General features: G+C 48.1%; 1 protein-coding gene across 1 annotated transcript in view; it reads right to left on the reverse strand.

The window, feature by feature from the left end:
* Window positions 1-25,055, reverse strand: part of IFT172 (intraflagellar transport 172) — a 35,726-nt gene that overhangs the window by 10,058 nt on the left and 613 nt on the right. The window contains exons 2-37 of the mRNA XM_078594028.1: window positions 23,765-23,908; window positions 23,046-23,158; window positions 22,546-22,585; window positions 22,144-22,209; window positions 21,447-21,526; window positions 21,209-21,296; window positions 20,905-21,119; window positions 20,446-20,569; window positions 19,850-19,945; window positions 19,264-19,425; window positions 18,948-19,001; window positions 18,570-18,673; window positions 17,758-17,843; window positions 16,822-16,934; window positions 15,848-16,015; window positions 15,092-15,228; window positions 14,511-14,618; window positions 13,582-13,666; window positions 12,573-12,665; window positions 12,226-12,303; window positions 11,751-11,999; window positions 11,462-11,540; window positions 11,043-11,163; window positions 10,376-10,520; window positions 9,748-9,837; window positions 9,027-9,124; window positions 7,747-7,882; window positions 7,253-7,369; window positions 6,146-6,288; window positions 5,738-5,831; window positions 5,263-5,327; window positions 4,677-4,857; window positions 4,041-4,150; window positions 2,669-2,798; window positions 1,727-1,825; window positions 966-1,075 (exon numbers count right to left, since the gene is read on the reverse strand). Of these exons, the coding sequence (XP_078450154.1) occupies window positions 966-1,075; window positions 1,727-1,825; window positions 2,669-2,798; window positions 4,041-4,150; window positions 4,677-4,857; window positions 5,263-5,327; window positions 5,738-5,831; window positions 6,146-6,288; window positions 7,253-7,369; window positions 7,747-7,882; window positions 9,027-9,124; window positions 9,748-9,837; window positions 10,376-10,520; window positions 11,043-11,163; window positions 11,462-11,540; window positions 11,751-11,999; window positions 12,226-12,303; window positions 12,573-12,665; window positions 13,582-13,666; window positions 14,511-14,618; window positions 15,092-15,228; window positions 15,848-16,015; window positions 16,822-16,934; window positions 17,758-17,843; window positions 18,570-18,673; window positions 18,948-19,001; window positions 19,264-19,425; window positions 19,850-19,945; window positions 20,446-20,569; window positions 20,905-21,119; window positions 21,209-21,296; window positions 21,447-21,526; window positions 22,144-22,209; window positions 22,546-22,585; window positions 23,046-23,158; window positions 23,765-23,908 (4,121 nt within the window). The remainder of the gene's footprint in view (window positions 1-965; window positions 1,076-1,726; window positions 1,826-2,668; window positions 2,799-4,040; window positions 4,151-4,676; window positions 4,858-5,262; window positions 5,328-5,737; window positions 5,832-6,145; window positions 6,289-7,252; window positions 7,370-7,746; window positions 7,883-9,026; window positions 9,125-9,747; window positions 9,838-10,375; window positions 10,521-11,042; window positions 11,164-11,461; window positions 11,541-11,750; window positions 12,000-12,225; window positions 12,304-12,572; window positions 12,666-13,581; window positions 13,667-14,510; window positions 14,619-15,091; window positions 15,229-15,847; window positions 16,016-16,821; window positions 16,935-17,757; window positions 17,844-18,569; window positions 18,674-18,947; window positions 19,002-19,263; window positions 19,426-19,849; window positions 19,946-20,445; window positions 20,570-20,904; window positions 21,120-21,208; window positions 21,297-21,446; window positions 21,527-22,143; window positions 22,210-22,545; window positions 22,586-23,045; window positions 23,159-23,764; window positions 23,909-25,055) is intronic.

Here is a 25,055-nt window from a genome sequence, read left to right on the forward strand (position 1 = left end):
CAGTCGCCGTCACTAAGCTTAGCAATGTCTGCCCTGCTTGCAGCACTGCTCTACAGACAAGGCTTTCATTGAGTGCCCTCTGCAGACGTATATGATAATTGTCTCTTATACCTCGGCACATTCTGGATAGTACTTGGATGCATAGCGGTGATGGAGACTTCTGTGATACTACGTTGAAGGGGAAAAATGGCAGTGACGCAAAACCAATTGTAATACTGAACTTCGAGGCTCCCCGCCTTCACCAACCCACACTGACCAACGTGGTGAATTATGGCCAAATAAAGCCCACTACCCATATGCCGTGGGGAAGCCCTCATCCAGCGGTGGATTGACAAAGGGCTTTCCATGTATAGATTATACAGATAAACACTAGGTATGTACCGATAAATCAATTCACGAATTTAAATATATTCTTACGTTGACGATACACGCATCTATCACGCATGTTAGAATCAATGATTTCTGATTTGTATGTGCTGCATTTAATTCATTCACGTGACCCCAGGAGCCATGGTAGGTGCTGCATATTCACCACAATATGAAACCAAATCATGATCCCCTGGGATCATAAATAGTTCATCAATGTGTGAGGTGAGAGAACACATCGTTAAACACCTAATGAATACCACATCCACCACAACGGCTAAATATAATAATAGACTTGTGAATCAAATCGCAAATTATGACAATTCTTCAAACTGCAGGAGTGAATCGTTACACCACTCATTTCACGTAGAATCAGAATCTCTATTTAGACTGGAGGAAACCCATGAGCTATGAAGCACTCTTTCACAGATGTAGCGTGCGCTTGTGCGCCAAGCCAGGCAGCAGCTTCATCACTTGCAGAATGCAGCAGTGTCTGTCCTCAGATCGCCGCTGAGCTCGGTCAGTGGACAGTCTTCAACCGACTACCGATGGGTTCAAATGGCTGAGTGGGCCAGTCCTGGGCATGGAATCCGTCACACCTGGGTTCCATCTCCTTGGCCACACGCTTCGCCTTGTTCCATTCCTCGCCGTCGATAAACGTGTCGATGGCCTCTTTGATCATGTCCATGTTCAGGAAGAGTTCTGCTGCCTGAACAAATACAATGGCAATCCACAATACACACGGGAGTAACCGACACGTGAAATTATTTTTTTTAGAAAGGATGCTGGAAAGTATTCGTTTTTTTCTTTCCTGTGAACTCTTTATTGAACTGATACAAACATTTTGATGTTTGTTCATTGGAATGGCACGGACATTTATTTACTTGATCATTTCAGTCTCCATCCTGATGCATGCACTTGCCCCCATGGGTAAACGAGGCCAGCGCTCCATCAGAGTGAAAGTATTTATCGACGAAACATGACAACTTGCAAACAGCATCTTGTACACAAGGGTTATTTCAAAATGCTACCCAAGTTGGCCATCCTTCATAGTGCCGAGCAGACGAAATTGTGGGGGTGCCCGATCCGGGCTGTACGCTTGATGGGGTAGCACAGTCCAACCGAACTGTCAAATGGCCTCAGTTGGCCTGGGCTCGTGTGTGGTCTGGCATTTAACGTGTTAGATGGAGGAGGACTTCTGACGTATCTATCGAGTATAATTTATCGGTTTAAATAAAAAGTAATTCTGAATACAACAAGAGGCATTACTTTTTGAGTACCCATAAATCAGCAACGCCTCCATCGTGCACACGGGCTAAAACTGTGCCGGCGAGGAGCCACAGCTAAGAAGCGAACGTACCGTGTTGTGTTTCTTGATGCCGATGAGGCGCGGTCCCACGGTGCGCACGACCTCCGTGGCTCGCTCAGGACTCAGGAATTTGATGGCCAACTCTGCCGCCTGTACAACCACACACGCAGCACGGGAGCAAACCTCAACGATGGGCACGCAGGCCATTCACTTTATTGTCATCTATTTGATAAGAAAATCTATAATTGTTTTGTATAACAGATTGACATGCTAATCTCTCACAATTCAATGGCCACCTCCACAGATTCATAGTCGTGGAGGTATATTAGCTTTCCGATCTTACATCTACACACAAATTCCATCTCTAGCCCTGCCCAATTACCCTTGGGCTACACCCATCTCAAACCTATAAACATCCTGCTTCAGCAGCTCTCCCTCTATTTTTTTTTCACCTGATGACGATTGTTTGTGTTACGATCTGAACGTCTATTTACGTGACTTGACCGAAAATCCAAAGGGTATGTTTTGACTAGTTTGCACCGTCTTATTTGCGGAATCTCGTTTGGATTGTCTATCAAATTTATTTTCTCGTGTTTGTTCGACGAGTCTGAAGGTAATATTTACAAACAATTCTCTCGAGTCTTACACACACAATTCCACGCATGTATTGTGAGCAAAAGGATACATTTTAATCAAGGACTCGTGACATGGCCACGAAGTGTGACGTCACCATGAAGATTTAAAATCCTTCCATTACCCACACTACTCTTGAACAGCACTCTGAAAGCAGTGTCATGAATTAACATGGGAACCGATTGGCTAAGCACCGGGGTTTTGGTTAAATAAGTCAGCATTATGACTATCACCAGACTTAGTTTTTAAGGCACGATTATAGGTTTGATGATGATGAGTTGAGTGTTGCTCTATCGAGGGTAGAAGTTGGGGTAAAAGTCCAACGGCAGTGGGCTCGCATCGGACACGTGCGTCACATACCTTCACCCAGCACTTCTCCATGACGAGGCTGTTGCCCGTCGCCTCCACCCTTAGGTAGCTGTCGACGGCACGCGCGTACTCGCCCGACTGCTCCCATTCGCGAGCTTGCTCCACCTGGCCCTCCCCGCCCCTGCGACGGCGCACACAGACGCACGGCTCTCTCAAACCCGCGGAGGGGCTGGCGGGCCACACGAACGACGAGCCGCAGGCCACGGGAGGACGTTAAACTGGGGAGTCGTCGTCGTCATCGCCCATGGCCAGGTCACCCGAAGCGCATCCGATCTTGTCATATCTCGGAAGCTAAGTAGAGTTGGGCCTGGATAGTGTTTGGATGGGCGACTACCGTGCACATGCAGGTTATTGGCTGTGGAGCTATGTGGTGGGCAGCAGAGGGCAACAGAGTACTTCTATGCTCCCAATTGCAGGCTACCTTCATAAACCTGCACTGACCAGCGAGGTAATATATGGTCAAATAACCCCAATCACCTGCACGGCGTGGGGAAGCCCTCATCCAGCAGTGGACTGACCAGCATCACTGTCAATATATTACTGCCTATGCATTTAAATATGAGAAACGAATGGCAAGTTTTGTCCAGTCAATGACAGCATAGTTTGCGGGACCTCCTTTGCCAGTATCAAAATATAAGAATAGGTTTTCCCCTTTCTGGCAATAAAACAGTTGTGTTAAGATGTTAAAACACCAAACTGAAACCTTTTGCAAGGAATATTTTGATACTGGTAAAGGAGGTCCCATATTGTAGCTGCTCACCCCGAGCTCTCAATGTCCTGAGAGTGGCATTGTCTTTGTGCTGTTCACCTTTTGGCGTCATCTGGTCTAACACTGTTTGAGGCGAGGCTCTAAAGAAAGCTGTCTCTGGTGTGGACCAATCAGTTTCAAAGACAATACATATACTGTCAGAGCATGTTTCTTGTTTGTATTTTCACCACAAGTATGTGTGGGTAATGCAGACATGATTCCTTGCAAAAGGTTTCAGTTTGGTGTTTAAGCATCTTAACACCTGTTTTATTGCTAGAAAGGGGAAAACCTATTCTTATACAGCAGAGTTTGTTGAAAAAAATTGTGTTTGATGAACAACGATTGACAGGGCACAACCTCGGACAGTCGAGTAACCTCTGTAATCCGGTTGGAAGCTGCCATCTCAAGAGGGAGCAGCATTCAGATTATTTTTTTTAACAATAGGAATCCTACCGCCACTCCTACTGGTGACAATTGCACTCCATTGCCCGAGCCTGTCACGGCCCTTCAGGTACGGCCTTTTTTGCAGAGGGGCGGCATCTGCTTGCAGAGCTCTGTGTGGGGGCGGTAGTTCATGGAGAGAGATTGAGGGCCCTGGGCGGTGCAAGGCCTCACCGTGCGCCCTTGCCGGCCGCCTGGCTCTCGTACTCGTCCTGCAGCTGGCTCAGCTTGCCCGGAAGGTATTCCTTGCAGATGCGGATAGCGTCGCTCCACATCTGTGCCTCCTGCGCACAAGGTATGCGGAGTCAGAGCGGAAGGCCTATCATGATAAAAAAAAATACCTCTTCATTTGCATTGCCACTTCAAAAGTGATATTAAAGGTCAATATGCAAGTTAATTGCGGACTCTGTAGTTGTTGGTGAAGTAGAATAAACCAAGGCCATTCCTTCAGATAAGGATTTTAGAAGGCGGTTAGATATGCGACTGTGGAGAGGGTATCCAAATAATAATGCATTTTATTAACCGAGGAAACCAGAGGAAACCTACACATACAACACAAACATTGAAAGGTTGGCGTAGATGGGCTCACAAACAAATTCATTTTCTGTACTTCCTTCTTCTGGCCACCGCACAGCCCATTTGGTTTTGGAGTTTCACTAGTCTGTGTGATCCACTGACCCTTGCCTCCAAAGCGCTGGATGACAGGCATGTGACATGTTGCCTTGCTGGACTTGTTAAGAGTGCCACACGGCGGTGCAAGATGCATACCGCCCAAACCCCCGACTAAGCACCCTCCCTGCCCGACGGCACCTTGTAGTGCTTGAGGGCGAGCTCGGGTCTCTGGGCGCGCAGCAGGAAGGCCTCGGCTCGCTGGAAGTCGCGCTGCTCAAAGGCGGCACGTGCTTGCGCCACCAAGACGTCGGACACGCTCGTGGGGTCGTGCGCCTCGGCCACGGCTTGAGCCGAGTCCCAGTCCTGGCTGTGGACGTACCTGGAGATCCGTGAGCATAGTTCAACGATGGTTCACACACGGCATCGGCCACTCGGGCCAACGCTTATGGAGGGAGCGGTATTAGACCTTGACACAGGAGCATCGCTGCAATGCGCACTGAAGCCTGCAGAGCACTGCGATTACCGACAGAGCCAGACCCATACTTGTCCAGTGACCAAGCCAGTCCAGACCAAAGGTCACAACCTATCTAGTCCAAACACAGCTTCGTGTTCATTGGCTCGACCAGTCCCACTCCCGATATAGCCAGTGCCAGTCCAGTCTAATGACTCAAACAGTCACATCAATGTTGATTATCTATTGATCCTATCAATCATACCCCTATCCAGTATCTACAGACACAGCCAGTCCCACTGCTCTGATACAGATCAAACCTCCATCGCTTACATGAGAATGGCCTCCTTGGGCTTGCCAGCCTTGATGAATTCCACCTCCGCCTCCTTGTACTTGCCCTGCAGAGGCACGCGCGGGGAAAATCCCATGCGGTGAGTGAGGCCTCCGCATCTCTCCATTCACTCCCATTAAAGTCAAGAATACACAAAAAACAATAATCAAGATGTATGCACTTTCGCCAGCACACAGTGGCAGCTTTTATCAAAGAGCGTCACGTGGCAGTGCTCGCGGGGGAGGGAATACCTCCTCCTCCTCCTTTGTTATTGTTTGACTTGCATCACACTGGGATTTTTGCACACAGCGTTTTTTGTTTTTGGAAGATTTGCTGGTTTATCCAGGATGTTTCTGTTGCGCGTCGTCGCTTTAAGATGTTCTCCGTTCATATTTTGTTTGTTGCGGTTGCACCCGACTTAAGAGCCGCATGGCTCACAGGGCTATACCAAATAAATGAAACTTCAAACTTGAATACCTCGTCCTCCAGAAAGATGGCGTGCTTGAGATGAATATCAGCCATCTTGCTTTTCATGGCTCCCCGCGCAAGGTCAAAGGCAAACTCGAAGGCACTGTGAGGAGCACAAAACAGCGAGAGTCTTAACCAGCGACTCCATCTCGCAGGTCATGCACAGGCACCAATGCAGATGCAACGTCCAGAAGCCAGTATGGCTGCAACTGATTTTACCGATTTACGTAGCAAACTATAACCCACAAAAGAAGGCAGTGTGACTGAAACACGTCTTAGTCAAAGCAGTTGCGTTAAACCATATGGTGCGAAACAAGTTCAACATACACACACATGCATGCAAACGCTCTGTTAACCAACACCGCGTGGTGTCCGCGTGCTGTGCGCTAGTGGAGGAAGCACGGGGGCGGTTGGCACCAGTTGTCGGCGGCGTAGTCGATGGCTGTCTCCAGCAGCCCGAACTTGGTGAGGAGCTTGATGGCAGACTCGCCGCCCAGACTCTTGGCCCAGAGGTACGCCACCTGCTTGTGAGCCGTGGGGCCTCCGTGTGACTTGGCCACCTGCGCCACAGCGACAGCGACCAACTTCCACGGCCGTTTGGGAAGAAGCACCTTGCCTCATTTATGGGTAACCCCCATGGGGTGACTGAAAATAACATGGCTCGAGAGACGAGCAAGTGGCGCTACAACAAAGGGTGAGTTGTTCTGTTGAAATCATATTGTGTCCTCTGCAAATGATATGCAAGAGAAAATCCACAGAAATGTGGAAAACAAATTTGGGAAAATCCAGCACAACTTGGACAAAATGGGTACAGCGTTTTCCGCATATTTCAACAGTTAAAGAATCACTTGCAGCAAAAGCCATCTCTAGTGATGGTAAAATGCCATATGCAGTGAATAAGTGATTGTAGAAGAGAAATACATTTATAAAAGGTGGGGATGTCAGTCTAAAATATCAATGAAACTTTAAGGGAACAAAGTGAATGAACATAATTTCATCAAGGTCACTCTGCTTGATACCAGGCATCAGACTTTTCTACTTCCCCTTGTATACCCACTAATTGTGTTAAGGTGAAAAGGTTGACTGAAAGTATCTGCAGGAGAAAATGTTCTATGGAAATCTCTTGTGTGACCATTCACAGACCCACAGGGTCACAAAAGCTCTGCGACAATGAATTATTTATCTTTAGGCGTAATGTTGACAACACACTGTGGAATATAATTACAAGATTAAAATAAGAAAGATGAAGACAAGGGGTCGGCAACCTGCGACTCCGCAGCCACATGTGGCTCTTTACGGACTGCTTCGTGGCGTCACGCACGTACATCTTCGAAGCATTGCGGCTCTTGAAATTTTTAGTTTTGTACCAAATTCGAAAAAAATGGCTCTTTTTGTTATTTTGATTGCCGACCCCTGGTCTAAGATGTAAAGAAGATTGAGACGCAAAAGAAGACAGAGAGCCGAGAGAGGCTGCACGAGTCTCTAGACCGAGCAAGGTAGGGACGGCACGTGGGGGGAACGCACCCTGTAGGCCTCCTCCCACATGTCGGCACTGCGGTACATGTTGACGGCCGCCTTCCACTCCTTGCCCTCCAGGTAGTGGTACTCAGCCTCCCGCAGCTGTGCATTGGCCTCCAGCTCCTGTGCGGCACGGGCGTGCGGAGAGAGTGGACGCAAAGCAACGGAATAATGTGGTCGGTAGGATGACTGGACGCGCATACCCAAGTGCGTGCGTGCGTGTGTTGAGTGCCTGCAGAGGAACACCTCAACCTTAAGTGGGTACCCGAGGCCATATTCCCCCATCTCGGTGAAACCGCTGAAAGGCATAATTTTAGACATTTTCCCAAATATTGTGCGATAGTGATACAGTCCTGCATTTAGGATTAACTTTTTTTTTTACAAAAATGTACATCATCCGAAAAAATGTGAATCGGTGTTCATAGGTGTTTGCTAAAAGTGCGTGCTCCAAGCAGTCCGCGTGACTGAACGGAGGAATTATTTCGTCTTCCGTGTCACACCTTGGCCAGGTGGAGGTGCGTGTCGGCCAGCAGGTCCTCGTGATACTTGGCCACCAGTCGCACCATGTCATCGAAGCGCTTCAGCTTCTTGTACATGGTGATGGCGAGGTCGGGCTCGCCCACCGTCACGTACAACCTGCCGTGGGCACGGCGTCGGGGAGGAGGGGGGGGGGGCGGCACACACACAGTGAACGCCGGGGCGGGTGCACCGACGATAGACGAAATTAAACTTCTTCACTCTGAATAATTCCCAAGGAACTAGTTGAGAACCTGTTGCTCAGCAATGGAAAATAAGAGACGGCTGTCACGTTCATCCTCTTCTCACAATCCTGTACCCAGAGGACTAATAGTAATCCGCTTTTTTATTAAATAAAATTCCAAGATAACATGTATTGTGAGGTTTTTTTATATTCTCTAGGTTTAAAAAATATATATTGCAAAATAATTACACTAAGGAACACTGATTGACAAGTTCGAGCAATTTTAAATTAAGCGTGTCAGTCTTCTGTATTATCCATTATAAAGGTTTTTTTGGGTTAGATCATGTAAAAATATATGTGTCCTTCAACCCACTACCACCCGACACAGCTAGTAAGGTTTGTCACATAAACCAAACATGCCAATTAGTTACTACTTTAGCACACCTGTGTGTTGCAGAGTAAACCCACAACATTTACAATTTCAAGATGACGTTTTCGCTGATTACCACCAGCTTCATCAGGCAATTTTCCATAATCGTGGTAAGTTCACACTGGACAGACCTGTATCAGAGTGTGCAAATTCCTAATGTCCTGTTGAAGCTGGTTGCAATCACCAGCGAAACGTCACAGTACTCAAATTGTAAATGTTGTGGGTTTACTCTATAACACACCGGTGTGCTGAAGTAGTCACTAATTCAGTTTAACACGTAGGCTTTCATGACTCATATTATCCATAATTGAGCTTTTTTTGGGTTAGATCATTTGAGCCAATCAGGTTCGAAGACACAAGTGACAACATCACGTTTATTTCTCTATTTAAGAACGAAACAGGATTTCTCCACAAATCTGGATTCGCCTGATGATGCTAGTTGTAATTACTGGCAAAACGTCGTAAATGTTGTGGGTTTACTCTCCTACACACTGGTGTGCTGAACTAGCAATGAATTGTCATGTTTTGTTTACGTGACAAACCTTACTAATTGGCTGTCGGGGGGTGGCGGGTTCAATGACACATTTATATTTACGTGATCTAACCCTATAAAAACCTCTATTTTAGTCACTAATTGGCTGGAGCCTCACCTCTCGGCCTCCTTGTACTTGCCCTCCTTCTCCAGCTCGTGCGCCTGGTTGATGTAGAGCGTGCCCACCTCCTCCTGCCTCATGCACCGCTTCGCCAGCTGGGCAGCATACACGAGCGTTGGGAGGTTCACGGTGTCAGAGGGTTCAGAGGTCGGGGATTAACGTAAATAAAAGTTGAGGGAAGAGGGCTTGTGTGCAAGTGTCTTGGGTTTTGAGTGATGGGATCAGCTTTTGATTTGCAAAACAATATTAAACAATCATCACCATGTTACACAAAAAGGTAATTGGAAGAAAACAAATCACACGTACTCATTAAACAATGGGCAGATGGCGCTGTAGCAGTCACCTCAACTTATAATTATCATCATCATTGTCAATCCATCCTAGGTCAATTAAATGAGAACCAATCTGCAGGAAGAGACCAGTGGTCATTCTATGGAGAGACCGTCACCCACCATAGAGAGTGGAATTCTAGATTGAAAGCAAATTTTCTAAATTAAAAACTAATTTCTTTAGAACTGCTTTTGTGTTTAGTTTGTTGTCATTCCTCCGCACCTCCGATTAGTACGGTTGGCTACGTACGGTGTGAAATAAGTTCAACATACATACATACAAAGCTGTGTTACGCTCCCCATGGACTCGGTGACTGTGACACACAGTGCCTGTGACACGCGGTGGCCGAGACACGTGCTGACCGTGGAGAGAATTGGGTCCAGCTCACCCTGTGCGCATTCTCCCACTGTCCGGCCTGCGTGTACATGTCGATGGCGTCCTTCACCCTGTCCGCCTTCACGTAGAACTGCTCGGCCAACTGCAAGCGTGAGAAGACAGCGGCGGCGGCAGCAGCAGCAGCAGCAGCAGTAGGGCACCATCAGCATGGACCTTCGACCTTGACTGGACAAGCACTTCTTTTTTTTGTCTGGCGCCTCTTGCTCTCATATTATGCTTGCATTGTGTTTTCGATTCGCGTGCGTTTCGTTTGGGACCGTTAAATACCTCATTTGTTAGTTGTTCAATATTCCTTAAGGACCCTGGTGTACTCGTTCAATGCAAAATGTTGTATTTTGTTGTTGCTGCTGCTGTGCTCTCGCAGCACCAGCTAAACTGGATAAACGGGACCTTATAGGTAACAAATGTAATGAACTGAAACTTATTCTTGCATCTTTGAAGTCTATGTCCAGATGAGTTAGGAGTCTCTCCAGTGGTGATGTTTACACATCTCACCAGGGAAGGTCCAGGACCGGTCAAGATAATCGAATTCGGGTCGCTGGGTTCGTAGTGCAGCGCGCTAACCGCTACTACACTATCGCTGCCCACCCATGCACAGACACAAACACGTAAGCAATCACCTCATAGTCCTGCACAGAGGCGTAGTGCTGGGCGATGCGGACGTAGTACTTGGCGGCCGTGCGTTCGTCCTGCATCTCCAGAATGCTCGCCGCCTTCTTCCACTGCCGCGAGCCCATGGCCGCCTCCAGCGCCTTAGCCGAGCACCTGGCGTGAGGGCAGCCGAGACACACGAGATAAGGTCGACTCAGCCTCCAATGAGTACCTAGTGCGGTGTGAAGTAAATATCGCCAAAAGAGAGACAAAGGCGGCTGGGCGTGGCGTTGGCCACCCACCCCCTCGTGTGCCGTGGCGGCTTTCATAGGTGCTTGCTAACAGCACTTGTCCCAACAGTCTGTTCCGGACTATAGGAGGGATTTTTGTCTTTGTAGAAAGAATGAGCGATGTGACAAGGGAGCCGTGTTCTGGTAGTGAGAACACGTGACAGGTTTTGCTGTTTGGTACCCCTGCACTGAGTGCATGGGTCGCCTGGGTCGAGTTGGGACAACAGTAAGGTGCGGAGTAGTTGAGAGCAGTGAGATGGTTTATAAGGAGGGGTTGAAATATATCATGTATTATATTGCTTCACCAACACACACTGACCAGCGTAGTAAATTATTGTCGAATGACTCCCACGACCTGCAAGGTGCAGAGGTTTGTGAAGGTGATGATGATGATGATGACAATCACCCCGCCTCAATGTAGTGGTTGATGGCCGCGTCCAGCTGCTTCTGCGCCACCAGGTGGTCGCCCCACGCCTCCTCCAGCTTCACCACTTCGGCTGGGTATGCGGAGCGCGCCAACTCCACCGCTGAGACAGCCACCGTCACCATCACCAACAACAACACGCGTCATCATCACAGCCACCATCACCACCATCACCACCATCATCATCAGCCTCCCACCCCCCCCTCCATTGGATTACTCACAACACACCAGTGTTACCATCTGACAACCATCGAGGTGGGTTTGTTTTGCCAGGCACCACCACCGTCATCACCGCCACCACGCCACCACCAACAACACAACCACGATCATAAAATATTTTTCTGTGTGTACGAGCGGATACATTGCACAAGCCATTATCACTACAAACACTTGTTACGCACCCTTGCGAAAAGAGCAGCCCTTTTTGTAACAATCCAGAGCGCGCTTGTAGTTCTTGGTCTTCTCAAATAAGTCACCGGCCTGCACACAAGACATACGCATCAGTGCAGCGTTGTAGAAAACACCACTATCAAGTAGGGGTGTAACAACTCACCCCCGGCCCGGTGAGAGTGTGTCGAGAGTGCGGTGCGACTGGTGTGAGTATCGTGAGCGTGGCTCCGGCATGTGTGTGCCGTGCGAGTGCGGCGAGCGTGGTGTGGCGCGAGTGCCGAGCCAGGCGGTACACCCCACCCTCTCGTGCAGCTCCGCGCGGACGAGCGCGCTGGCGATGCGCGCCACCAGCTCTTCGTTGCCCAGCAGCTCGGGGCGCGAGGAAGCGACGCGCGCCGCCGCGGCCGGGAGGCCGGCCTGCAGGTAGAGCCCCACGGCGCCCACGGCGTCGCCCTCGCTCTCCCGCACCTCGGCCGCGCGCCCGTCCTGCCCGCTCACAGTGAGCCACTTCACGTAGCTCCGCCGCAGGCTCTCCAGCTCTGGGTGACCCTGGGGGGATGAGGGATAAAGGGATGAGCGGTGAGGGGCCAAGGGGTGTGTAATAAGGGGGGGGGGGGTGTTAGTGAGGAGTGCAGGTTGTGAGGGATGGAGAAGAGGTGTTTGGAGCGAGGGGTGAGAGTTTAGCCACCGCTAACGTATGTTGGCAGGTAACTGGGTTTGTAGCTCAATATGCTCAATACTACGCTACCACTCCACACGCATATAACCAACCCACCTTAGCCTCAGCGACAGCGATGCACTCATCCCACATGTGAAGGTTCTGGTACATCTGCATAGCCTCCTCGATTGCATTCTGTCGTCAACAGAGCACAGAAAATCCATGAGGCAGGACACATCACAAGCAGGAATGATGGCCGGTGGTCGAGACATCCAAAGTAGAGAACTTACTGCAGAGAGATGGAGCAACTAGATCAGCTCGTGTGCAGGAGCTATGTAGATTATTTCACTGTCTGCTGGTGAGGGATGGCGACGGCTTAGGAAGACCTTCATCCAGCAGTGGACAGATCACGGCTGATGATGATGCGCAGGGAGGTGGCATGCGAACCAGGCTCCAGGACTCACCTGCTCCAGGAAGATGCTCTCGGCCAGCTTGTACTGCTTGTCTAGCATGGCGAGCCGGGCTCGCACACGGTAGCTGTCGGTCCCGTCACCGCCCTGCACATGCCACGGGGCGCGGGGTCAGCCGGCAGTCCACTCAGCACAATGAGAGGCCTTTCCGTTACCCACGACCAGCGCACCAACCGTTACGACATTCACAATCATGTCAACCATGACAACTAAACCTACACCCTAAACTAAACACATTTTTTCTATTTTACCAGGTAAGGCCCACTGAGCTGTATAGCTCTTTTTCAGAAGTTACCTGGCTATCACAAATGACAGCTCAACGAAGTGGCGTATCATGTGGGAATTTATAGCAGCTAAATACTCTCAACGCATGTTTCTAAATTTGGAGGTAAAAACCGGAGGACCTAGAGAAAAATCCACATGACCACCGGGAGAAAACGCAAACCTCAAATATACAGACATCAGGGTCGGCATCGAACCCACGACCTCCTGTATACCAGGCGAGGTAGTTAACATAACACCACCGTGGCACCCATAACTGCATCCAGCCACAATCATGTAAACACACAACCGCATCAAACACGACCAAGGAAATCACATCCGTGACGACTACTTAGCATTTTACAATGAGGCGCTTTTCCTTTCCCTTGTGTGTGCAAGGTGGTCTATTAGGCATGTAACAACTGACCCCGCTTCGCTGCGATGCGATTGTCACAATGCAGGGTCATAATTTAATTGTGTCAAATTTTTTCTCTCATTTGTTCTGTCTCAATTGTACAGTTTTGTCCGCTCCATTATCCTGAATGTAATGTTCGCGCATCGCCTGCATATAATTTTCATAAATCGTCACACAAGCAGTTTAATGTGTTCATCATCAGCGTAGGAATTTATTTTAATCGATTAACTGACGTATCGTCACATGGCTGTTAAGTTTACAACGGCACCAGCGGCGTTTGAATAAATCGCAGCTCAGAGCCTCATTGCCAGACGAAGTAGCACTCACAAACTCCTGGGCATCCAAGTCAGCGATCCGATTGGTTTCGCGGAGGAACTGCACCTTGGCCATGTCTCCCAGCGCGGCAAAGCACCTGGAACAGAAGCAGAGACCAGGGGCTCAAACCCCCAACTCGCGTGTCGGTGTGTGTGCCGCTGAACGCGACGAGCCACACCCCTCGTGTGTGCCGTGTGTCGTGATGTAGCAACGACCACTTTGTGAGTGGAGGTTAAGGGACTGTCTGAAAGTCACACGGTTGTGACTTCAAAATTATATTTCTAATTAACAAAACATCACTCATTACAGATATCCATAACAGAGTTTTTTTGGGTTAGATCGCATAAGTATATAAATGTGTTGTTAAAACCCGCCACCACACACAGCCAACTAGTAAGGGTTGTCACGTAAACAGAACGTGGCCAATTTGTCACTAATACAGCACACCGGTGTGTTGGAGAGTCAAGCCACAACAATTACAATCTGAGTACGACGTTTTGCCAGTAATTACAACTAGCTTCATCAGGCGACAGCCAGATTTGTGGAGAAGTCTAACTGTTTCGTTCCTTATATAGAGGCGTAGATGTGGTGACCACGCTTCTGCGCTCTTGCGCCACGTGGGAGGGGGGGGGATTACTGAGGCAACGTACATTATGCATTATGCGAGCCCTTTGAACTTGTCCTTCCTGACTATTGTGTATATTAAATAGCCCTTACTAGTTGGCTGTGTCGGGTGGTGGCGGGTTTAAACGACAGATTTATATATTTACGCAATCTAACCCAAAAAAACCTCTATTATGGATGATAATGGTCGCGAAAGCCTACGTGTTAAGCTCATTACAGATAGGCCGAGTGGTATTCTTCAAAAGAAAAGCTGTTTGTTGTTTGGATTGTCTTCCTGTAAGCTGTGTGGCTATGGGCTCACTAAGCTTGCCCCCCACCTCTCAGCAATGTGAAGTTGTCGAGCTTCCAGAGCCAGGCGGCCAAGTGTCCTCCACATGGCCTCCGCCTCTGGTCCCATCTCTAGTGTCTCCAGGAACGCCACAGCCCTACCGCCATGCAGACACAACCACGATACAACCACAATCGCAGCCACATCAAATACCACCACACAGACGCAACCATAATACAAGCACACACAACCACAGTGAATACCACCACTACAAAGACAAAGATCCCCTGTATAGCTTTAACAGACTCTTGATTCAAGTGCTGTTAGTGAGCACCTATGAAGGGCCGCACGTCACACGAGGGGGTGGGTGGTCAGCACCACACCCGGCCGTCTTTGTCTCCTGAGTGGCGATGTTTACACACTGCACCAGGTACACTACAACAACCACACAGTCATAACTATCACAATAACCACAACCACACACAGCCAAAACCCTGCCAACCACAACCATGACAACAGCACCAACATGACCACACACAGCAACAACCATGTCATATCCCGACCCCATCACAACCGCATCACACCCACGCAGCCACGCAAACTCCGGAGAGCTGACAGGGCACGCCGCACCGCTCGTGGTCGCCGTCGTCGATGGCGGTGCCGAACTCGACGAGCCCCTCGTCCAGTGCGTAGGACGCGGTGCTCACGCCCTCGCTCACGACCACCTCCGTCTTGCCGTTGTTCTTCTCCACGTCCACGATGTCTCCCTGGCGCGAGGAGGAGGAGGCAGGCACGCAGAAACACGCCGGACGTCACGTCGCTTCTGACCAGCACGCATTGGGGTCACCAGAGCCGTGTCCACGTAGCGCTTTGCAATGAGGGCTGGCTTTTCTGACCCCTTGTGCGTACAAGGTAGTGTGCTAGGCATGTAATGATGCACCCCCCCCCAAACAGCGATTCGATTAATAAATTCTGCACAATTATGGAGGAAAAATTTTACTTTGGAGAAAGAGACAGGTGTTAAAGTTATATTTGAATGCAGGGACAGCTGGTGAGGTGACTACAGCAAAGAGGGGAAAACAGTCTTCCAAGAAACATTGTCATAGGCAGAGGATAGCTTGTCTTGGACTGAACCTGTCCTGTGCATTGCCTAGATTGGCTCAGACTTACACGAGTACATTCTTCTGCGAGTGAACATCAGTATCGGGTGACAAAGCCAACCGACCGCGGTGCTGAGCACATCATCTCTTTCGTGCGCTGTGCCAGCCTTAATAGGTGCTGACGAAACAGCATTTGCTCCGATCAAATATACAAATGAATGTGGGATGTTTGTCTTTATCTGTACATGTTTACGTTTGTGTGCGTGTGCGTGCCAAGGAGCCACACCTTGATGGGAAACATGGTGACACGCTCAGGGGCGTCGATGTTGTACCAAACGCACAGGTTACCACGGTTCTGCGCCACCACCACGTCGCTGGCCGGCACCCACTGCACGTAGGAGCAGTAACTGAGCAGAGTGGTGTGGACCCCACTGTCCACGTCGTACAGGTGCAGCTGTGGACGAGGACGCAGCATCCGCGGGAGCACGTTTACATCCCCGAGGCGACCGCGTGTACCCCGATGTGATCTCCGCACCTCCGATTAGCACGGCTGGCTACGTACGGCTTGACATACATACATGCATCTCGCGTAGCCTTGTGCGGTCCATTATGTTGCCACGCGCACCGTGGTGCCATGCCCTTCGCCTACAACCGCGTTCTGAGATTGTGGGCCTCGCGCCAAATGCTCAACGGATCACTCACTCTCCACCCACACACGCACTGCCGGAATATATTCATCGTCATTTTCACGCCAATGCAGTGATGTTACGGAGGTGCGTGTGACAGTAACTTTTAAGACTTTTATCTAATTACCAAACCGCTGAATTTGTGTCAAACATCTGAGTACTTACAGCATGGGGTCTGCTTCTACAAGAACAGTTTTTTTTTTTAGTGATGCTTTCCTTTTAAAAGAGAATTGACAAACATCCCATTGCAGCACCCTACTATAAGAATTTTGAGGCTCGGTGAGACTATTCTGAATAAAACAAAAATTAAATTACATTTGTATTTTTGCTCCATAGGCAAGCAAAGATACCCGCTCTTCTGACATGTGAATATGATTCTTAGCTTTTATTAGTACACTTATGTTACCCAGGGAAGCCTGGACCTCATGTCGGGGGTGGTGCTGCTGCTGTGTGCAATTACATTTGAGTAAATTGGAGGTGTATTTTCAGCATTGGGATATTTTCAGCCAGTACGATTTATGACGTATGAAGAGTGGAAGAAAAGTCTACCCCCAAGCGTTCGTGTCCAGCTCACCCGCAGCTTCTTGTCACGGAAGAGCAGCTTGCGCCCAGTCTCGCTGAGCTCCAGCCAGTCGACCTTAGTGTCGTGATTCAGACTGCCCAGAGCACACCCTGACACCAGGTCGACTGCACACGTACCGTGCGTGCACATACACAGAATTAATTGCACGTATGTTGAACTTCTTTAGCACCGTACATAGACAAACATGCTAATCGGAGGTGCGTGGGAAGGACAACAAACTAAACACAAACCAGTTCTAAAGAAATGAGTTTTCAATCTAGATTTTAAAGTATATAACTCCAGTGGTTTCCTCATATCGGAAGAGCGTTCCAGACATCAGAATCAGAATATTCTTGGTTCTTTCGGTAAAGTCATGTAGATAGAAAATAAAAAGAATAAAATATAATTTTCAATTTATTTTACATTTTATTTTATTATTATTTTCTATCTACGTGACTTTACCGAAATAACCAAGAATATTAATTCCTGCAGTCACGAAAGTTTTAAGTCAAAATTTTTATCAGAATATGTATTTATACTGGAGGAATACAATGAGCTATAAAGGTCTTTTTCACAGATGTCTAGTATAAATATATATATAGTTAAGTACAGTACATACACAGTTACAGACACATTTACACACACACATAACAGGTGAGTGAAAAATAATTAGCAGGTTTTTTTAACAGGAAAGGTCTCGCTGTTTCTGCCAAATGGCCTTCTTTGGAAAATATTGAGGTTTACAGAAATAATTTTAGATCAGATACACGTGTCAATCGACACCCTGGACCCACTTGCAAATGAGATGTTCCATCTCAAGGGATTTTAAGATAAGGAAAATACAAGACATATGTAAACACACATATATATACGTACACACACAATAATGTACACACACAGACACTGTTAAAAACGTAAAAGAACAAAGATGAATATGAAAGGTCTCACCTATGGCGATGGTTTTCAAGTCAACGAGGTAAGCCAGCTTCTTATTGTTCTCCACCCCTCGCTGCTTCCGCTCGTTCAAACGCACGCTGTGGAGGTACAGCAAAAAGCCAGTCCCGATCGCAACACATGCTGGGCCTCTTTACATTGCCCTACCATCTGGATTTAAATAGTTTACTTCATCGCCAGCCTCTGAGTGCCACCCTAATGTCTGTCTCATTAACCCCTTTCCCATTCCGATGACGTACACATATGTACATGTACATCATCGGAATGGAATTAGAATAAAAACTTAAATAAAACAACTTTATTGGTATCTAGGCTCCCACACGGCCATGCGGGAGAGCGTGTGGCACAGTTTGGCGCCAGCTATCATAAAGTATGGTCGTGTCGCTACAGTTATGTGCGGTGAGTACAATGTCTTTAAAAACAATGGCGCTATGCCTCTCTAAATAAAGTTAATGCTAAACCGCTTGCACGTTCCGAGATTCAGCGGTGAACGGGACCCCACCCTGCAACTTGCAGTCATCTTGGAACAGGAAAGGGTGAACTTGCCGTCCTCCAGCCTGGACACGTCGTCATCCCACCCATCACAACCTCTTTTTCCTGATTACATCTACAATTATTTCTTGTCATGTCCCATTCCAAACTTTAAAATTAATTATCCGATCCTGCCATGTAATTCCTAGCATCCTCCACATGCACCTATGCAAAAGAACAGAATCTCCTTTTCCATGATGATGTTGGCGAGATGGATGGCAAAAGGAAACAACAGTGATGATGTTCGCGACAAAGAGATGGATGCGAGGCCTCACCTAATGAGGTGTGGGTTCATAAACTCTGTGCGTACGGAGCCCAGGACTTCATTGCTTCCATACTCCACAAGGGTCAGCTCACCGGCATTAAACACCATACACACCTGCATCGACCACACACACACACACCTACCGTTAACACCACACACACACCTGCATTGACCGCACACACACACCGACCGTTAACACCATACACACCTGCATTGACCACACACACACCTACCGTTAACACCATACACACCTGCATTGACCACACACGCGCATCTAAATTTGAACATCAAACACACTTGCAATGAACACCATAAGTACGTACACTGAAGTACATGCCCATGAAATTATGCATAATGCATTACACTACGGGCCTCTCTTTTTACTTACATTTTCATTTTCAAAGAAAAACTTTTCATTTCCACCGGAGCCCTGCCACGCAATCTAGGAATGAAAAAGAAAACACGAGGAACAAAATCACACGCTGCCTCAGCCGATTGTGGGTAATGCAACATTATTACACCATTTGTTTTATCGCCACAATAATGGAACATTTAAGTCCATTGACGAACGAGCAATCCGGATCGACGTCCTCCGGTAGCATTTGCTTAAAAAAGACGGGCACGAATGAGACCCCGAGACTTAGGGTGGAGACGCCGCCGTCCTGATGTTTGATCTTCCACCCCAAAGCCAGCAGCCCACGCACCTCGCTGAGGCGGTTCATGGAGAGGTCGCCCAGCAGCAAAGTGTCAGACGTGTGCGCCACCAGGTAGCGATCCTTGCCCATAATCTTCACTTCCTCCACCTCGTAGCCCAGGTGAGACTTGAGGACGGCGCGTGTGCCTGTGGACAGGTTCTTGACGATCACCTGGTGTTGGTAGATACAAACTCGCTGTTACAGGCCGCATGCATGAACTCACCGTCACTGCACGAACTATTAGACCATTTATCAGCTCGCAATCATCACAATACACAATTGTGTTTTGTTCCTAACAATACAAACATACGGCTCTTATATTGGAGGTATAGATGAGTAGTCATATGTAGATATTGTGACGGCAAGATGTTGTGACATCCCTCCCCCATATGCCTGCGAGCACACCGCTAGATTATCACATGGTCCACTGGATATATAGATTAAGAACTCTGCTGTAAACCACAATTGGTTGAAAAATTATAATTTTATTCCATGCGCTCTGCTAATAATTATCATTATGATTAATTATTAGCAGAGCGCATGGGGTAAAATTATTATATTCAATTTACGGGAAGGAATGAAGAGCACCTCTTACCTGGCTCAGACCGACGTACGTCATCTCAAATTTGTTCTTGTAGATGGAGCGTCGCAGGCAGCAGTCAAAGAGCTCCACTCCCCCACACAGCGTGCCCTGCCCAGGATGCACATCAAAGATGGCTATGAGGATGCCGTCACACAAAAGATGAAGAATGTGTGGCACAACAGAGCTCCATTCTGCTGCTGGTGCTGACATGTACACATTGTAAACATAACGTTAATTGTTTTCGAGTCTGTCAACCAACTGGCCTTCTGGGCTAATGTAATCCAGCAGAATTCGTTTAAGCAAAAAAACTCTGGACTGGTTTCAACCTTGTTGGTCTCATGAGCGCATGGGAGGTGATTAGCAAGAGCACTCTATCTTAATAATTAGGCCCTGTTCAGCTAAAAAGAAACATATTTATAAAAACTAATTGTGTAACTTTGTAGATCATTTTGGGGGCACTGAAACACCATCATCATCAGCAACGCTCAGTCCACTGCTGCATGAAGGTCTCCCCGAGGCTGTTTAATATATGCTGCGATATGAATCCCCTGTGCAGGTTTCCCCCACTCTGCTTGCACCGCGCAGCATCGTGCGTGAGCAACGCGTACCGCGCACAAACGGGAGCCGTCTTTCTTCCAGGCGAGTGCCGTCACCGTGTACATGTTCTGGATCTCCTTGGGCTTGGCCTCGTCCCACGCTGATCGCCGCGGGCTCCAGTTGTACACGCGCAGTCTGCGAAGACAAACGGCGTGCACACACACTCTGGGTGATGGACTTGCTCACATTTTTTCATCCTCGCAGCAGCTGCTTTTGGCTAGCCATCAAACAAAGATGGTCACTGCACTGCGCGCTTTCAGATGCGCTTCTGCGGCCGTCTGGAACGCTGTTCCTTCAAATATTAGGAAGCCACTAGAGCTGTGCACTTTAAAACGTACATTGAATACTAATTTCTTTAGAACTGATTTTGTGTTTCATTTTTTGTCCTTCCCCCGCAACTCAGATTCGCATGGTTGGCTACGTACGGTGTGAGAGAGGTTCAACATACGTACAATGAGTTGAGAGCTCACCGGTCATAGCTGCCAATGACCACGGACTGGGTGCTGGGACTGGCGGCCGCCACCGTGAGCTCCCGCTCCGTGGGGTCGCGGCTGTAGTCAAACGTCTGCAGCGTCTGGCCCTCTCGCCCATACGCTACCACACGCCGGTCGCAGCCCCCCGCCAGCGGGCCACTTGCGCCCCACGCCAGCGCATACGGGGGGCAGCTGTGCGTCGCAATCTTGCCCTGTGCGCCACGGCAATACATGTCACCTCAAATTCCGCTCACGTACGTTAAACACATGAGGGGAGGGGGGAGGGGTTTGTAACACAGACCTGGGATTCTCCGGAGCCCTCATCGTCAAAGAAGTAACGCACGATGGTGCCGTCAGCATGCCCAGACAGTATTCCTTTACCTGACGAGCTGAAAGACAAATCACAATCACTTATATGGCCTGTTGCAACCACTGAGATCCACACTACTGTTGAAATTTACACTTTAATTCAGATTTACACTTCCGTTACATTACAACGCATGCGAGCAGTGGCACCGACTTCATTACATGTTGCTTACTTTGCGGTCAGGGACACGACGTAGGAATCTGCTCCGTAGATGGTCGAGGATTTGTTTGTCTTGACATTGGCCAGGCGCACCTGTGAGCAATGAAATGCACGAATCACCGCGTGGAACTCCCAAGTTGCACGTTAAATAGTGTTGGAGTGTAAAGGGACGGTTGAGAATGTGCTGTACATGACTACATAATCTTATCCTAAAAAGTGAAATCAATCAAACATTTACGCACACATGTCAAATGGGTAGGAAGGCATTTTGATATACAAACATTTTGTGCACACAAATTATACATTGTCGCGAACATTCATATTAATTATGACTTCAAAAGGGAATTCCATTGATATGTTAGAGAAGATTCCCCTATGAGTGGAATGAATGTTATACAAAATATTGTAGAATTTTGCAAAAGGAAACCATCATATGATCTAATTTGTCATCAAGTACGGTTTAGTTGACAATAAGTAGATTAAGTGGATAAAGTGAGTGCATCATTAATTTCATTGTGCAGCGATCTGTGGGGAAACTATACAAGACTAAAAGTGGATTATTCAGTGCTGCTAAAAACCACGTCAGTGTTAGGGGCAGGACGTCTCCCTTTGCATCGACTGACAAATTTGGGACTGGTGTTGATGCCCAACTGTCCTGCATGGCATTACTGTTGACAAAGTGAACCCAAAGCACGACCGGAACCCTTTACCTTTCCTTCAGCGAGGCCAAACACAATGGCATGTTCCATGGGCCATATGAGAGCAGTGACAGCGCTCTGCAATAAAAACATTCCGCAACCATCAGCCAATGCCCTGCATGCAGCGGTGACCTAGTGGGTAGCGTACTGTTACTATGAAACAGGTGAGGCTGAGTTTTATTTCCAGCCACGGTTAAAATCAGCAGCGAGTGATATACAAACCAGTGCTGGGCCCTCCCCGCCTTCACCAACCCACACTGACCCAGCTTAGTGAAAAACGGTCAAACAAACACCATGACAAACACTGTGTGGGGAGGTCCTCATTTAGCGGAGAATTGACAAAGAGGTGCAAATTGTCCAACCAGAGAGCAAAAGACATGACATTGAGCAAAGCACACGCACACGAGGACTTACGGTTTGAACGAATTTGTTGCAAATCACTTTCTTATCTCCCCTGAGAAAACGCAAAGATCAGATATTTTGGAATTAAACAATGTAAGATCACACTGGTTTACTGAACAAGAGAACATTCAGTATTGAATCATGAATCAGTTTTGTGGCACGGTAGCAAAGCATTTAGCTCACAATCGCAATGCTGCAAGGTCAAATTCCGGTCAGGTTTCAACTGAACCCATAATCATTTTCAGCATGATAAAATGAGGACAACTTTGGGAGAGGCAACGGTGGTTTTGCTATAGATTGACTGGCACCCGTCAAAGTAATGTGGAATTTTACCACTGTTGCAGGACAATAGATAAAGTACCAATCCATGCTCATTTGTGCAGATACTTTGACTTTGCTCAAATACTAATTTCTTGGCAAAGGATCTCTTGGGGACCCAAACTAACCAAAGTCAAGCATGCCATGTGAGAGGTTCAAACGTTGTGCGTACAACACCAAGTGACAGCCCTCACCACTCCTCTCCGATCTTGTAAACAAAGATGATGTTGTCCGTCTGCCCAACGGCAATTTTTGTGGAATCCGGAGAGAACGCCATTCCTTTCACCATGTAACTTTTCTTGCCATACTATATTTCAAATATACACACACACAGTAAGACAAAGTAAAACATATTACAATGGAGACTTGTGGCGATGTGGTACAGTGGTAACAGGCTATCTGGCTCAGCGGTAATGCGAGCAGCTCGCAATTGGGAGGTTGAGAGTTAAAATACCGGCCAGGGGTTGATTCAGCACACAATCCCACTGGGCTCAATAAATGCAGCACAACTTTGTGGTGAATCGGAAGGTTGCGAGTTAAAATACTGTCGGTGGTCGACTCAGCAATCCTAGCAGGGTCGATAAAATAAGAACCGTACTACTTTGCGGAACAATGTGACAGTGGTTGTGCCATATGGATCGACTCGCCCCCACCTGAGGAATGTGTAATTTTCACCACTTGCTCAGGACTATAAACAGGCGGAAAAGCACCTTCTCAATGATGATTTCATTTGAGAAGATCAATATGACTCGGCGGTGTCATGGACGGCACTGGGTATTTCAGGGGGGGCACTTGGGGGGGGGGGGGCACTTGGGGGGGGGGGTGCGACTCTGGGGAAGGGGGTGGTGACACTTGGGAGTGGAGGGCGACACGTGGGGTTGGAGGGCCACTCGCTCTCTGTGGTTCCGCGTGCCTTGGCGTCGGTGGGTTTTGTAGAGAACTTGTCGCGCCGCTCTCCGCTCTCATCGTACAGCAGCACCACGCGGTCCACCGTGCACACCGCCAGCTTGCCGTTGTTGGGCGCCCACGCCATGCACGTCACCTTGGCCGCACCGTTCTGGCAGCATCACCACCACCGGAGTTGCGTGGTCATTCGCCGTGTATGCACTCGCGTATGTATGCGCTGGGCACATGCCCAGAGCAATGTTATTATCTTACACAGAGTACACAGAGCAATGTACTGCACTCAACTACACATATACAGCACAATTTATACATTGAAACATATTTGACCTACTCACAAACAGAACGATGTTTCTTCTTTCGTATGGATGATGTAGATGCAGAGAAACAACTACAATTTCACATCCACAGAACGATGAACCTACTAAACGCATGCACGGCAGCAGTATATGATGTCCAGAGCGATGTGTATTTCACACACACACACTACTTTGCACAGTACTAAGATGCAAAGTCTCCATGGCCCGGATGTAATGCAGTACGCACACGGCACCTTGTAGCAAAGCTCATTCGCGCGACTTCAGTGGGCAGGTAAGGGGACAGCGAATGTCAACAGAGGGGAGTTTGAAACCCCGTCCATATCAATGGGCCCTGTGGTGCATGATTCTTTAAACTATACAGTACATTAAAAAAGTGTTTTTATTTTTTTTTTACCAGGTAAGACCCACTGTGCTATATCGCTCGTTTTTAGAAGCAACCTGGCCACAAATGATAGCTCAACTTATTGGCTTAGGGGCCGTCCATAAATGACGTCACGCACCTGGGGGGGGGGAGACATTTGTGACGATGTGTGACGATGGGGGTGCGGGGGTTGAGAAATGTGACATCACATCAAAATGCGCAACTTTAAATAAATATAGACAACACGTTCTACTTAATTAAATAGACTTTTTAATAAATGTTTTCTCCTACAACATCAGAGTGCAGCGCCACATTAAATACGCACTACAATGACAATAGTTTAAAGCGATTTGAAACATGTTTTATTTTGTTTTGGGGGGGGGGGGCGAGCTTTGTGACGTCATATTTGAGGGGGGGGGGGTCTGACTTTGTGACGCCGTGTGACGAAGGGGGGGGGGGTCAACAATCGTCCAAAATCTCGTGACGTCATTTATGGACGGCCCCTAAAATATCACGTGGCAATGTATAGCAGCCAAATACTCTAAACGCGTGATGTGGAGGGGAAACCCGGAGAAGATTACACGCGACCACGGGGAGATCGACATACAAACTGCAAATGC

The sequence above is a fragment of the Lampetra planeri genome, chromosome 5 (genome assembly GCF_965212315.1).
Source record: "Lampetra planeri chromosome 5, kcLamPlan1.2.h2, whole genome shotgun sequence".
In the NCBI taxonomy this organism is placed as follows: Eukaryota; Metazoa; Chordata; class Hyperoartia; order Petromyzontiformes; family Petromyzontidae; genus Lampetra; species Lampetra planeri.